A 14,376-nucleotide genomic window follows, 5' to 3' on the forward strand; every position below is an offset into this window, starting at 1 on the left:
GTTGTCAAGAGCCGTACAAATGACAGCGAAGAGAAAGCAAGCAGCCCTATGCTTTGAGGGCCTCTTTTCCTGCCACGGCTTCAGCTGCAACTTCAATTGATAGCTCACAGCCACACTCTTCCAGCGTCAAGCTTCCAGGAGAAAAGATGGGGGAGTCGTTTCCGGGGGATTCGCTATAGTCTAACCCCCGGCACAGACCACTTCATCTTTCACCAGCTCCCCTGAATCCACCAGATCACTTAGTCAGCTCTTTAATCACTAAGCAACCTTTCAAGACGCTTCATAACTAAACAACATCACTTGGCTTGCTTATTTAATTTGCTGTCATCAAACAATTGTTTCTTTAACAGTCGATTTACGGTTGCCTTCTACTGTAATAGATATTCATTGCTACACGGAGGGAAACTCGGTTTGCGTTTGAAAGTGTCCCCTGCGTGCATGGTAGTTTAAATGCTTTATATTTTGTAGAAACCCTTCGTGGCATGCTACCCACGACAATCCCTCCATTGAGCATTAAATATTAAACAGTCAGAGGTGGTGAAGGGTCTTTTAATAGCAGTCTTGTAATAACATATGGGGGCTCTTGCTAAGGTGGGGGGGTAGGTAGTTGTTCCATCTAAAGCAATGGGAAGGTTCCCACCATCTGAAATCTCACTGGCCAACACATTTCATGGAAAGGACGAGTGTCAGCTAGAGGGGCTTCTGTGCGTCACATGCTCCGTTGTGGTTTCTGCCCACCCAGATCACCAATGCTATACAGAGGCCACAGACCACCAATTGTTTTTACATCATTTTATTGGTGGCGTGTACAACTCTTATCACAATCCAAGACCACCAATTTTATTGCTACCGACACCCTGCACCTTTCCCAGAAGTGGATCCTGAACCAGAAGCTAATTAGCTAATAGCTGACTAGGTTGTCACACCTCCAGCAAGAAATACAGTTAATGTATTTCACTTACCATTTCTCATAGATGTTATGGGTCAAGTCCTATGCAACTACTCCTCCACTGGCCCCAGGCTATACTTCTCCAACAGAGCAACCAAAACCAATGGGAGGGAAATACATCAAAGAAAATGGAGTGATCAGTGGTCTCCAAACCACTGATGCACCAATTAAAGGAAAGCCTGATCATTGGATTTGGGCATGGGAAGGCCCGGATGACTTTGACGAGCATCGTTTGGCTAGCAGGTAGAGACAAAAGCCTGAATGAAACTAGCTTACACGAGAGTAACCAGAAGCTGAAAATAGACAGCTTTAAAAATATCATTTTATTGGGGCTTGTACAACTCTTATCACCATCCATCCATCCATCGACTGTGTCAAGCACATCTGTACATTTGTTGCCATCATCATTCTCAAAACATTTGCTTTCTACTTGAGCCCTTGGTATTAGCTCATTTTCCCCCTCCCTCCCTGACCACCTCACTCATGAATCCTTGATAATTTATAAATTATTATTTTGTCATGTCTTACACTGTCCGATGTCTCCTTTCACCCACTCTTCTGTTGTCTGTCCCCCAGGGAGGGGATTATATGTAGATCCTTGTGATTGGCTTTCCCTTTCTACTCCACCTTCCCTCCATCCTCCAGTATCGCCACTCTCACAACTGGTCCTGAGGGGTTCATCTGTCCTGGATTCCCTGTGTTTCCAGTTCCATTCTGTAACAGTGTACATCCTCTTGCCTAGCCAGATTTGTAAGGTAGAATTGGGATCATGATAGTGGGTAGGGGAGGGGAGGAAGCATTTAGGAACTAGAGGAAAGTTGTATGTTTCATCATTGATCCACTGCACCCTGACTGGCTCATCTCCTTCCCATGACCCTTCTGTAAGGGGATGTCCAGTTGTCTACAGATGGGCTTTGGTCCTCACTCCAGACTCCCCCTCATTCACTATGATAGGATTTTTTGTTCTTTGATGTGTGATACCTGATCTTATCGACACCTCATGATCACACAGGTCGGTGAACTTCTTCCATGTGGGCTTTATTGCTTCTGGGCTAGATGGCTGCTTGTTTATCTTCAAGCCTTTAAGACCCCAGATGCTATATCTTTTCATAGCCGGGCACCACCAGCTTTCTTCACCACATTTGCTTATGCACCCACTTTGGAACAGACAGTTCTTTTGAGGACCAGATAACTGGGTGATCGCTGTCATTTCTAGACTGGATGGGATTGGCGGGGTGTGGTTGGGCATTCAGGGAAGGATGTAGTTAGTCATAGTCATGTGCATTGCTTATAGCACAGGTGAGCCTGAACAATAAGACTTGGCAGATTCAAATGCTCATTTGTGTGTACAGGTGGGAGATGCATGCCTGTACGAGGTGTGGTGACCTGCTTGAAAGGCCACATTTAAAAAGAGAAGCAAAATAGATGATCTACTAAACCCAGGGAAACACTACATGAGCTGAAGTGAACGGTACTCACACTTTTGATTGAGCAAAAGGATCTGACTGATAGCAACCAGGGTCTGTTTATGTTCGCCATCTCTTGCCAAGTCCTGGAAATTGGTATTGCCCATATTGCTTAGGTGAAGCCAGCTCCCTCTGTTGCTGGCACTCCCTGTGACCCCGTCCCTCCAAGGTTTCAGCAACCATCTTTGAAGTGTTGGACGAGTACTTACCTTGCAACATGAGCTCCACTGTGGGGTTTTTGGGGAAAATTTTAAGTTATTCACTTTACTCACTCACTGCTTTTGAGTCAATCCTGACACATAGTGACCCTATAGGACAGAGTAGAACAGCCTCTATGGATTTCTGAGACTGTAAGTCTTTAGGGGAGTAGAAAGCCACAACCTTCCATGGAGGGCTGGTGGATTCAAACTGCTGACCATGAGGTTGACAACCCAATGGAAAACCACTGTGACCATAAGACTCCCATTTTAATTTATTAGAGACAATTGATAATTTTCAGGAAAATATTTTAAAAGATTAGCATTGAAGTGAATACTCATAATCATTTTTCTACCAAATGATGATTTCAAATGTTTATTTTTCTCTTCTGAACTACAGACATATACAGATCTTTCAGAGCTATAACAACAGGACATATAAGATGCACTATATTGGGGAACTTCAATGGCTCATGGAAACATGGAATGAAAAGACAATGGAATCTTTCATTAACTTAAATGAAAAGACAATGGAGTCTTTCGTTAACTTTTTCAAGGTCTCTCACACTTAAAAAAAAAATCCCTGGACATTATTTTCTAAAACTCTCTGGGTTTTCAGTCATTCAACGTGTTATTTTTAATGGCTTTGTGTTCTCATCTATTGTTTTTTGCATAACCAACTTAACTATTTTCAAGTAGTCTTACGTTTTATTTGTTTTTAGTCTTTATCATGATACTATTAATATTGGGGCAATTAAAATCTTTTGTGCATAATTGTTAAAGATGATTTTTGATTCTTTTTTTGAGCTCTGTATGAATTGATGAGGTTTTAGCAGGCCAACGAATATGAGTGGCCTCAGGACTTATAGGTAACTTTCAAGATGGGCTGACACCATTCCCAAAGCCCATGAAGAGGCCCTAATGCGCAGGATTCATACACCCTCACCCACCTGTGGTTTTGCAATGAATCACTTTCTCCTTTTTAGATATTCAAATCCATATTAATTAAACTAGTGAGGCTGGATATCCTTCCATGTTTACATTTCTGCCTCCTTGGTGTGAATCATCCCCTCATTATGCTTTCCAGTCATGGCATGGATTTTTCTTGAAAAAGCTATTAACCCTTCCCTTCAATATTTAGTTTTCCTGTTATCTTTGCTGTTAGAGTCTACTATGGAGGAGTTTGAAATGCTGTACATTGGGTTGTATTTTTGCAAGATGCACGAGTGGCGGGAAAATATCAGTCGGTGGTTACTATAAATATTTGTAACTGCTGCTGCATTTTTGGAAAATAGTGAAGAATTCAGTCCATCTGGAGCCTTTGTGCTAAAGAGTGGAACTCTGTAAGTTTATCTTCACTGGCGCTGTTCATTTTCTCCCCATCTTTTGGAGGAAACGTGTCCAGCAAACGGCTGCTGTCATCTCATCCTAGGGCTGCCTCCAGTGTTGTACCTTGGTTTTTACATACGATCGTCAGAGTTTTTAATAATGGCAAACAAAACAGTATGATGAGACTGAACAGACAGAAAACAAAAAATCCTAATCCATTGCCATGAAGACAATTGTCCAACTCAGAGCGCGCCCAGGTGTCATGGAGTACGACTGCTTGCTGAGGTTTTCTGGACTGTAATCTTTACAAGAGGAGATGGCCAGGCATTTCTTCTTTGGTCCCTTTGGGTGGGTTCAAACCTGTAGCTTACAAGCTCGCGGTTGAGCACAAAATGGCGGTGCCATCCATGGACGCCATATTGTAAGAACAAATACCATACAGAACCAACAACAATAACAAAAGTTAACATCTGAGGGCCGGGTTTAGCGTATGAGCTGTTGAATTGTGTCCTCTGGTCAAGACAGCTTTATTACGGCGACAATGTGCCTATAGTGTTATGATCCTCATGAAGTTCAGCCAATCTCTATAAGGTGGATGCATGATTTATACTGCAGTTGTGCTCTCCTCTCCCTCCCCAAACTATACACACACAGAGAGAAATTGATTTTCTCACAGTTTAAGAGGCTCAACTCACTCATTGCCATTGCAGTCTGGTTTCAGGGCTCTGGCTCTCAGGGAGGTGTGCGCTCCCTCTCTTGACTTCAGTGAAAAGTCCTTCTATCTCCAGCTTCACATTCCCGGTTCCTTAGCACTCTCTCCGTAGCATCTATCTTGCCCTCTCTCCTCTGTTCACTAGTTTAATATCTTTGTTATCTCAAAATGCATTGACTAAAGTTATTAGATCCTATTTGATTATTATAAAATAAACTCAACTCAGCCCACTGCCATCAAGTCAATCTGACTGTATATAGGCTTTCCCAGACTGTAAATTTTTCCCTGAGCCAATACCTCATCTTTCTCCTAAGGTGTAGTTGGTGAGGTTGATCCTGCAACCTTCTGGTGAGTGCCACTAGGGCTCTTTATAACAAAGACAGCCATAGGCATAGAAGTTAGGATTTACAACACTTATTTTTTGGGGGGCATGCTTTAATTCCTAACACATAATTCATGCCTATTTATTTATTTATTTATTTATTTTTGCACTGCTTATACATAAAAAAACGGGGACTTTGCATTTGTCTTCTGTTTGCTTCTTGGCAGAAAACTTCATCTTTTCTTCTTTTTAATTAATTACTTTTTTGGGGGGGCTCTTACAGTTCTTATCAAAATCCATACATTTATCCATTGTGTCAAGCACATTTGTACATATGTTGCCATCATCATTTTCAAAGCATTTTCTTTCTACTTGAGCCCTTGAGATCAGCTCCTCATTTTCCCCTCCCTCTCCCTCCTTTCCTCCCTCACAAACCCTTAATAAATTAAAGATTGTTATTTTCATATCTTACATCATCCTCTGTTTCCCTTCACCCACTTTTCTGTTGCTCGTGCCAATATATCAATCCTTTTGATTGACTTCTCCCCCCACATTCCCCTCATCCTCCTGATATCTCTATCCTCATTATTGGTCCTGAGGGGTTTATGTGTCCTGGATTCCCTGTGTTGCAGGCTCTTCTCTGGTCTAGTCAGATTTGTAAAGTGGAACGGAGGGCATGATAGTGGGGTGGGGGGGGGGGGAGGAAACAGCAGAGAGCTAGAGGAAAGGCCTACGTTTCGTTGGTTCTGCTCTTCCTTGTGACCCTTCCGTAAGGGGATGAAAACTTTATCTTTTCAAGCTTCTCTTTTGTGAGACTGGAGGTCGGATTTGATTACACTATCAGAAATACCCCAAGGCATATAGAAACAGTGTTGTTGGGTGCTGTTTCACGGGTTCTGACTCACAGATACCCCATGTGCAAGGGGAGGGTGCCCAGGGATGGCCGCCTCCTGGCCAGTCCTCTAGTCATCTGAGTCCCTTGTTGGCAGCCACTGTGTTAATCCATCTTGTTATGAAGGGTCTTTCTCTTGTTTATACGGATGTCCTCTTGTCGGAACTGGTCTCTCGTGACAATCTGTCCAAAGCACGTGAAACAAAGCCACGGCATCCTAACTTCTAAGCAGTATTTTGGCTGTATTTCTTCCAAAAGAGATGTGTTTATTCTTGAGTCAGTCTATGGTACTTTAAGTATTCTTGGCTAACACCATAATTCAAATGTATTGATTCTTCTGTCTTCCTTATTCTATGTCCAAACTTTCACATGCATGTAAGGTCACTAAAAATATCTTGGTTTGGGTCAGGCACACCTTAGTTCTCAAAGTAGCAACCTTGCTTTTCAACACTTTAAAGAGGTCTTGTGCACCAGATTTACCCAATGCAGTGTGTCATTTGACCTCTGAAGTGCTGCTTCCATGAACAATGATTGTGGCTATTTGGACAACGGTAAAAGCCCATTCCTTAGATGGCAGAATGCCCACACTGAGGGTTCAGTCTTGGAATGTCCACAAATGCTTCATATAAATATAGGAACCATACAAATGAAAGCCGGCGCAGGAAAGTAGAAAGGGGCTTAGAGTTTGGGGTCAGGAGGTCGAATTCAAGTCTGTGTTTTGCCACTTGACCTGGTGACCTTGGAGATAATGTTAAGTGTCTGTGAGCATCACCTGAACACCGGAACAGAGGGCGCCCACTGCACAGCCTGGCTATGGTGATGATGAAAAGAGGTAAGCAGACACAACTGCACCTGGCCCCCAGTAACCCATCAGGAAATGTCAACTGCTACCATCACTCCACATTTGTACTGAGCTAGATTTGTTGGCAACTAGCAATTAATTGAGAGATTAAAAACCAACAACAAATTGAAAACATTTGAACTTGGAAGTGAATGTGACCCTTCTCCCAAAATATTCATACACTCAGATTTTTCTAGAGCTGAAGCCAGAAATAGACTCTCAAGGTCATTTCCACAAAGTCTTGGGGTAGGCATTGTGAGGTAGACTCCAAATGGGCAATTAGCTTGGCACTCCCTCTCCATAGCAAATTTGAGCACGTAATTCAAACTGTCACAAACCCTTGACCACAATTTCAAACTGTCCAACGGTTTAGAATGCACATAAATAATGTCTCTCTTTAAGAGTCCTCTTGGCAAGCAGCACGCACGCTGGCTTTCCTCGTGGAGTATCATAAAGCGTCCTTCAGAAAGTCTTGGCTAGGGTAAAGGCTTGTTTAATTTTCTCCACTTCTAAAGTCAAGAAATCTACTGTCCCCTCCACAAATAAGGTGTGTGTGTGGGGAGGGGAGGGGGAACCCTCCCATTGTTCCCATTGTTTCCTTTTTGAGCTGGGTCCACACCTGGCCAACTAGTTTCCCAGTGGGTGTGCACTAAGATGCAGCAGGAGCCTATACACCCTCAGTTTCTCCTTAACATGCTGATATTATCAGAGAGGAAGCAAGAAGACCGAGGAATTAGTAAAATGAGTTCGAAGTGATCTCGGTATGATACATCTTTTTTGGAATCATCAAAATCACCCTGTGATACGGAGATTGTCTTCATTTTAATTTGAAGAAAGTACCCTAGCCCAGTAAATTGCTCCTGCTGGCGCAGCTATGAAGAAGTGGAGACGTGATAAAAGCAACCAGACATACACAAAACCTGGTGTGACTCGGTGCGAACCAGTGTGTCTGAGTGTGACTGTCCATTATCCTGCACTGTTGGGAGAACTCGCTGATTATTGAGCCACATTTCAGGAACCCATGGGAATGAAAGGGGCAGGGATTCCTATTCTTGGTGGCTAAGTCATCTATTATATAATCAGCGTGGCAGCAAGGGGTTTCTTGCCAGTGATTATATCCGTGGGCTACTTTTCCTTTATTTTTAAGTCTAGACTGGTTGCCAATGTCTTCAAAGTCTAGCGGGGGTCTTCAAACTATGGTCTGCGGGCCACATGCGGCCCGCCGAGGACATTTATCCGGCCCGCTGGGTGTTTTTGTCCATTTTGTTTTTTTAACTTCAAAATAAGATATGTGCAGTGTGCATAGGAATTTGTTCATAGTTTTTTTTTAAAAAAACCAAAACTATAGTCCGGCCCTCCAACGATTTGAGGGACAGTGAACTGGCCCCCTGTTTTAAAAGTTTGAGGACCCCTGGAAGGATAATAAAATTTATGGAAACGCATCACGTCCTGAGAAAAACTACGTGACATTTCTCGGACCTGGTGCTTGGGAGCCTCAAGCACTGTAAGCAGCCAATGCAGTACCCTGAGGAGGAGGAGCGGGTGAAGAAGTGGCAGCTGCTGCAGCCAGCCTGCTCTTAGGAAGCCAGCTGTGTCCCCAGACCAGAGTGTGTGTGACAGGCAGGGGGACTCAGTGAGCTGTGGGCACAGGCAGTGAGTGAGTGGTGTATCTGCTGACTGACCGACTGTCTCAAAACACATACTGTACTCTTCCCTCCATGGCGGGGTTCAAGGGACACGCACCTAATCACTGAATGCAGAGTGGAGAGGGAGGCACACATGTGGACTCTTGGGGAGCAGGCTCCAGCACAACCCAGGCGCAGACCTGCGTGAGTGTGGCCTGAGGGTTACATCAGGGACAAGGCTCTCTAAAATGAGGAAGTGCTCAGCTTCCCTGCTTGGTGGATGCAGGCAACCCTCCCCTCTGATGTGGAGACCTGCTTACATATCTCCGCATCTCTGGAAACCACGACATCCTCCTCCTCTTGGGCATCTTGGGGAGGGATTCCAGAAACCTCTATCTTTATTGCCTATGTCCTGGAGGGAAGACTAACTGTATGGGTCATCCTGGAGTGGGATTTGATTGTTGGCAATGAGAGATTTTCCCCGGAAGATCTTTGCTCTGTTCGCCTGAAAACCCCTTATCTGAACTTATGGCTGGAGGTAGATGGGCCAGCTACCCTGAAAACCTGCCTCTGTGGGGCTGACACGTGGTCTGGGCATCTCTTCCCAGAGTCTTGGAATCAGTTCCTTTTCAGGGTCTAGTGCACAGAGCTCCGAGGATCCTAGCAGACCCCTAATTCCTTTGAAATGGTCGGAGATTTCTAGAGGCATCATGGGGGTGGGCAGGGCCAGGGAGAGATGAAAGGTGCTCAGTAAAGAGTAAGACGCTTTGCACAGTAGGGCCAATGGGCACGAAAGAAATCAGACAGAAGGCGGGTCCGTGGGCGGGGCCAGCAGCTCTGCTTTCAGCTGCTAACCGAAAGGTGGCACACTCCGCTTGCACCCAAGGGGCCTCCAAAGAAAAGCATGCAATGCCCGTTTGAAACATCAGTCCTTGAAAAGCCTGGGAGCACAGTCGCATTCGGATGCCCTTGCGGTGGCCCGGAGTCAAAGTCGGCTCAGTGGCAACTGGTTTCTAAAAAAAACGTCATCAGGCAAACACTAGACAACATCGAACTCTCCATTAGGAGTTGGGTTGTAAGCTGAAAGGTCAGTAGTTCAAAACCACCAGCCATTCTGCTGTGAGAAAGGAGGCTTTCTCCTCCTTGGAGAGTTATGTCTCAGAAACGCACAGGGGGAGTAGGGCCACCCTGCCCTGTAGGGTCGGTACGGGGGCAAACAGCGACGGTGATTTGTTGTAAGACACGCGAACACCTGCGGAAAACCGAAGATTTGACTTAATTGTCTAATTGTCTCCGATATCGAAAACTTCGAGAGGTAAGTCCCCATGGTCTCGGGGAATCAAACCAAAGGGGAAAAGACGTTTATAAAAAGTCCTTTCTTCTTTTTTCCCTGCCCACCAATCTCCTGCCACTGTCATCCCTCCCCCCTACCCAAGCCCCACGTCCATTCCCCCGGGCGTTACGCTGAATGCAGTGAGAGGAAGGACTCAGTGACACTGCGGTTTGTTGTACTTTTCGTGTTAGAAAATAAGGCTTTGACAAGGAGGCACAATTCCGGGTCACTCAGAGCGGCGGCGGCGGCGGCCGGGGTACCGGGTCTCGCAGGAGGAGCGAGGCAGCAGACGGACCGGTCACAAGGCCAGCACCAGCTTCTTGTGGATTTCCAGCTGTCGGACCACCGCCGAGAACTCCTCGAAGGATATTTTCCCGTCGCCGTCCCTGTCCAGGAGGAGGATGGTTTTGTCCACGAGCTGCTGCAGCTGCGGCTCTCGCAGGTTGTCGCCCACCATCATCTTCAACACCTGGAAGAGCTCGCCGTTGGAGATGTAGCCGTCCTTGTCGATGTCGTAGATCATGAACGCGAACTTCAACTTCTGCTCCTCGTCGCCGCGGACGCTGAAGTGGGAGGCCCCCACGATGAACTCCTTGAAGTCCACCTCGCCGTTGCCGTCCGTGTCGAAGATGTCGATCACTCGCCCCAGCAGCGGGTTTTGCTGCAGCTCGGGCAGGGCCAGGAACTCGTCTACGCTCAGGGTGCCCGACTTGTCCAGGTCCAGCTTCCGGAAGCTCCGGCCCAGCCGCTTAATCTCTTCGTTGTCAAAGTGGGAGCATATCTCCGGGGGGTAGCTCTCCTCGTTTCCCATGGCTGGGCCACTGCCACGGCCACGGCCACCGGCTGCGTGGACAGGGGCTCGCGTGGGGACGGTTGGCACTCAGTTCTGAGACTCCGAAGGGGGAGGGACCACGGCGGGGGGCGGGGCAGAGACAGGAGAGACGGGGGAGGGGCTTGAGGGAGAGGGGTGAGGGGAAAGCTGGGCCTGGGCTGGAGCCAGGGGGTCCCCGGAGCACAGTGGGGGTGTTGGAGAGAGGAAGCGGTTCCTCACCGCGCTTCCTTCTTGCAGCCTCTCGGCGGTTTCCTCGACGACTTCTACTCCCCTGGAAATGATGTTCTTTATTTTATTGTGTGCCATGCCTTCAGCTCCCAGCCCCCACTTGGGTGGCAGCCCCTGGGTGGGGGATGGGGGGCAGGAACCGTTTTGATATTATTCATGGCAGAATCCCGGGTGCAGTGCCTGACCGACCCAAATCAAGAAACCCTATGAATCACAAGGCTATCTAGGCTCCATAAGGTGTCCTCGGCTGTACTCTACTGAGAGACTGCGTGGTGCGCATGGCATGTGGCCCTTGGAAACACCTTCCCCTCCCCCAGGTGCCTGGGAAGACAGAGGGGCAGGCAGCTACCTATGAGCTTTACAGAACTGGATCGCCAAGCCTTTCTTTCATAGTGAGTTTGACTCGCCAACCTTGAATTTAGCAGTTGAGGACGCATAGCTGTGTCATTGATGGTAAATATTTGTTGAGTGACTGAGTGAACGTCAACAGGGCTACTTGTGCCTAATTCACAAGTCTATCATAAGGCTTAAAGGAACCTAAATGTGGATGATTGTATATATGCGCACTCAGACACACACACCGTTCTGGTACAGGGGTTACCGACCGCTTTTCAGGACCGAGCCAGCGTCTTTCCAAGAAACTGGCTCAATATCACATGGAATTTCTTACCCAGATTCCCTGCTCAAACCACCACCTCGGTCATCCAGTTGGTTTCAATAGAGCAGAGCTGTGCCGTGGGGCAAATCATGGCAGGATCAGATAGACTCATCTCTCTTCTGTGAAAAGGTTAGTCGGTGGCTTGGAATCGTGCTCCTTGCTGTTAGCAGTCCGGTGCCTGGGTCAAAGTGCCATCAGGATTTCTTAGATTATCGGTAGATGCTAGCACACCCTTGAAAAATACACAGCGCACTGCAAGGGGCATCCTTCAAGAAGACACAGCCTAGGTCCGGAGCGCATGGCCTCTTTCACCACGTTACTTCGAATCCATCATTGAATGCTCAGTCCACTTTGTTGTTGGCCGGGTGCCTGGCAGCTGTCCTCACAGGACACGTGGAGAACAACCCTCTGTGCCCAGAGAAGCTTTCTGTGTGTTCTGAGAGTGCTGGTGGCCCTGGGCGACGTCATATTTCCCCACTTTGCTTCACCTGGATTTGCTCTTTTTGGCTGGAGATAAACTGCGCACACTCCCCCATATTCCACCTCCCTTTACTGAACCCATCAATTGCTCCGAATGCATAAAAAATAAGTTTGGTTTAAGAGGAATTCATTCCAAAGGGACGTCGGGGAACACAAGGCCACTAAATCAAACTGAAGACAAGTATTTCCTGGTTTTAAAACATATTGGCAGGTCCCCCGTTCTTTCATCCAAATGACACACCTAAAGGTAACCACATTGAACTTGGCACAGCTAAGCCACAGGACCCGTGCCACTAGCTAGAGCCATTGTCATTGTCCTCCATAAACACATGGCACGTCAGGGGCTTTCTATTACAGCTGTTCACTGATACTATGTTCAGGAGGGGAGGTCATTCCTGCACGCGTTTATTCCCAACAAAACCTGTTTAAACATGTCTCTGCGATCAGTGGATGGCTGTAGACATGTTCTCTCAGTCATACACTTGTCTAGGCCTCATTAGGGTGTCTTCAAAAGAATCGAGTCAAAACAGCGATTTCTAAGGGATCTGTTAAGTCAGTTAAATTCAAGGCAGAGAAGGCACAGCTCAGAAGGTTAAGATAAACTGTGTGTTTTGGGGACCCCAAAGGGGTAATTTTGGTCATGGTGGTTTATTGTGGAGAAGTTTTAAGAAACTGGAAAACTGCATGGGTGATAAAAAGGCCCGGACCGATGAACCAAGGAATTCCTATCCCTTCCCCCCATCATGACAGAACAACAAAACCAAACAAAACAAAAAGGAAGAAATCACAGGGAATCCAGAGTCAATTCCAGCTCAGCAAGCCTGCAGGACAGGGGAGAACTGCCCTTCAGGGTTCGCAAGACCATTTCTAAGTCTTGGAGGGCAGCAAGGCTGGCAAACCTCACCCCGTCCATGTGCAGCTCCAATCTGGCCCCTTCAGACTTCCTTTTTCTTCTCTGAACTTAAAAGAATATTTCAAAGGATCACAATTTGAGACCCTTGGCGATACCAAAATTGTGTTTTGATGCAGAATTCCCCAGGAAAAAGGTATAGAAACGAAAACACTGCCTTCAGAAGTGTATGGACCCGAACGGAGGCTGTGCTCCATTTTGATATTTCTGTTTTCTATGGTTCTGTAGTAATACTTTACTTGCCTTCACGTATAACCCCTTTCTCCAAGCACACTGTAATGTTTACTTGGAAACAACTTTGCCGTATGTATACACTTGTTTAGCAGCGAATTGTTAAAACGCACAGGACACAGTGTGGGCGTAAAGGCTTCGGATTTGTGGTGCTAAAGGGGCCATCTGCAAAGGTGAACTGCTGCTTCTCGGCAAGCCGATATACTTCTGAAGGCAGTTCTTCCATCTCTCGAAGTCCTTCCCTGAAGAATTCTCCACTCTTCCATGTACCCATGTCGAAGTGGCTGGTTGGCATCGTGGAGGGACCCAGATAGAGTTCTTTTAGGAGTGTCTTTCAGTTGGGAGAAGCAAAAGAAGTGTGGAGGGTAAGATCATGCCTGGAGGGGGACTGGGATAAGGCTTCCCAATGAAGTTCCTGAAGAATAGCCCCTGCTACCCTTCATGAGTAAGCAGATGCATTGTCATGAGGAAAACAATCCCCTGATGTGATCTTTCTCCATCACTTGTCTGGCAGTTGGTCATACTGCGGTGGCTTGTGTGCTGCTGTGATACTGGAAACGATGCCACTGGTATTTCAAATGCCAGCAGGGCCATTCAAGGTGAACAGGTTTCAGCAGAGTTGCCAAACGGAGAAGAGACAACGAGGAAGGACTTAGCTCCCCATTTCGGAGGAAGGAGCCACTGAAAACCTTATGCACAACCTTGAAACATTGTCAGATACCGAAGGCCTACTGAATGGAGCAGTACATTGTCCTCCGACCGTGTTTTTATTATTGCCAGCGGATGGGTTGGGCTGGAGGGCACTGGAAATGAAATTGAGGAGTAGCTGATTTCTTGGGGAGCAATCATGCAGACATGAATCTGTTAACACGTATGGGAATGGAGCCCTCGGGATCTTCATTTGTTGTTGGGGTACGACTCAAGAGATGGAGAAATAGATCTCTAAATCTTGGAATGGTCAGAACTTGGAATGGGCCAAGTATGAATCTAGAAATTGGAAGTGGCAAAAAATGATTGGAACACATAGATGAATATTGTACGCATTTGTGAGGTGAAATGGACTGATGTTTCCCATTTTGAATGAGAAAATCTTATGATTTATTATGCCATGAATGACACCATCAAGAGTAATTGGGTGGCATTCATTGTCAAAAAAGGCATTGCAAAATTAATCATGAAGTTCAATGCTGTCTGTGATAGGATTATATCACAGACAGCCTTCAAGGAATCCAATCAATTCAATACAACTGTAACTCAAATGCATGCACCAACCACAAAAGCTAGTGATGAAGAAATTGAAGAATTCTACCAACAAATCCAGTCAGAAGTAGAGCAAACATGTAATCAAGATGCATTGCTAATTATTGGTGA

General features: G+C 46.3%; 2 protein-coding genes across 2 annotated transcripts in view; both read right to left on the minus strand.

Annotated features, from left to right (window-relative positions):
- The window catches only part of GRIN3A (glutamate ionotropic receptor NMDA type subunit 3A), a 230,729-nt gene that overhangs the window by 19,090 nt on the left and 197,263 nt on the right, over nucleotides 1-14,376 (minus strand). The window lies entirely within an intron of this gene.
- Nucleotides 9,897-10,829, minus strand: PPP3R2 (protein phosphatase 3 regulatory subunit B, beta). The gene has a single exon (XM_075558997.1). It carries the CDS (start codon nucleotides 10,475-10,477, stop codon nucleotides 9,965-9,967), a length of 513 nt encoding a protein of 170 aa, XP_075415112.1. The 5' UTR covers nucleotides 10,478-10,829; the 3' UTR covers nucleotides 9,897-9,964.

The sequence above is a fragment of the Tenrec ecaudatus genome, chromosome 10 (genome assembly GCF_050624435.1).
Source record: "Tenrec ecaudatus isolate mTenEca1 chromosome 10, mTenEca1.hap1, whole genome shotgun sequence".
NCBI classification, from domain to species: domain Eukaryota; kingdom Metazoa; phylum Chordata; class Mammalia; order Afrosoricida; family Tenrecidae; genus Tenrec; species Tenrec ecaudatus.

What these genes read in the sequence shown, in the direction of transcription:
- PPP3R2 (XM_075558997.1), bottom strand. Translation starts at nt 10,477, where the DNA reads ATGGGAAACGAGGAGAGCTACCCCCCGGAGATATGCTCCCACTTTGAC.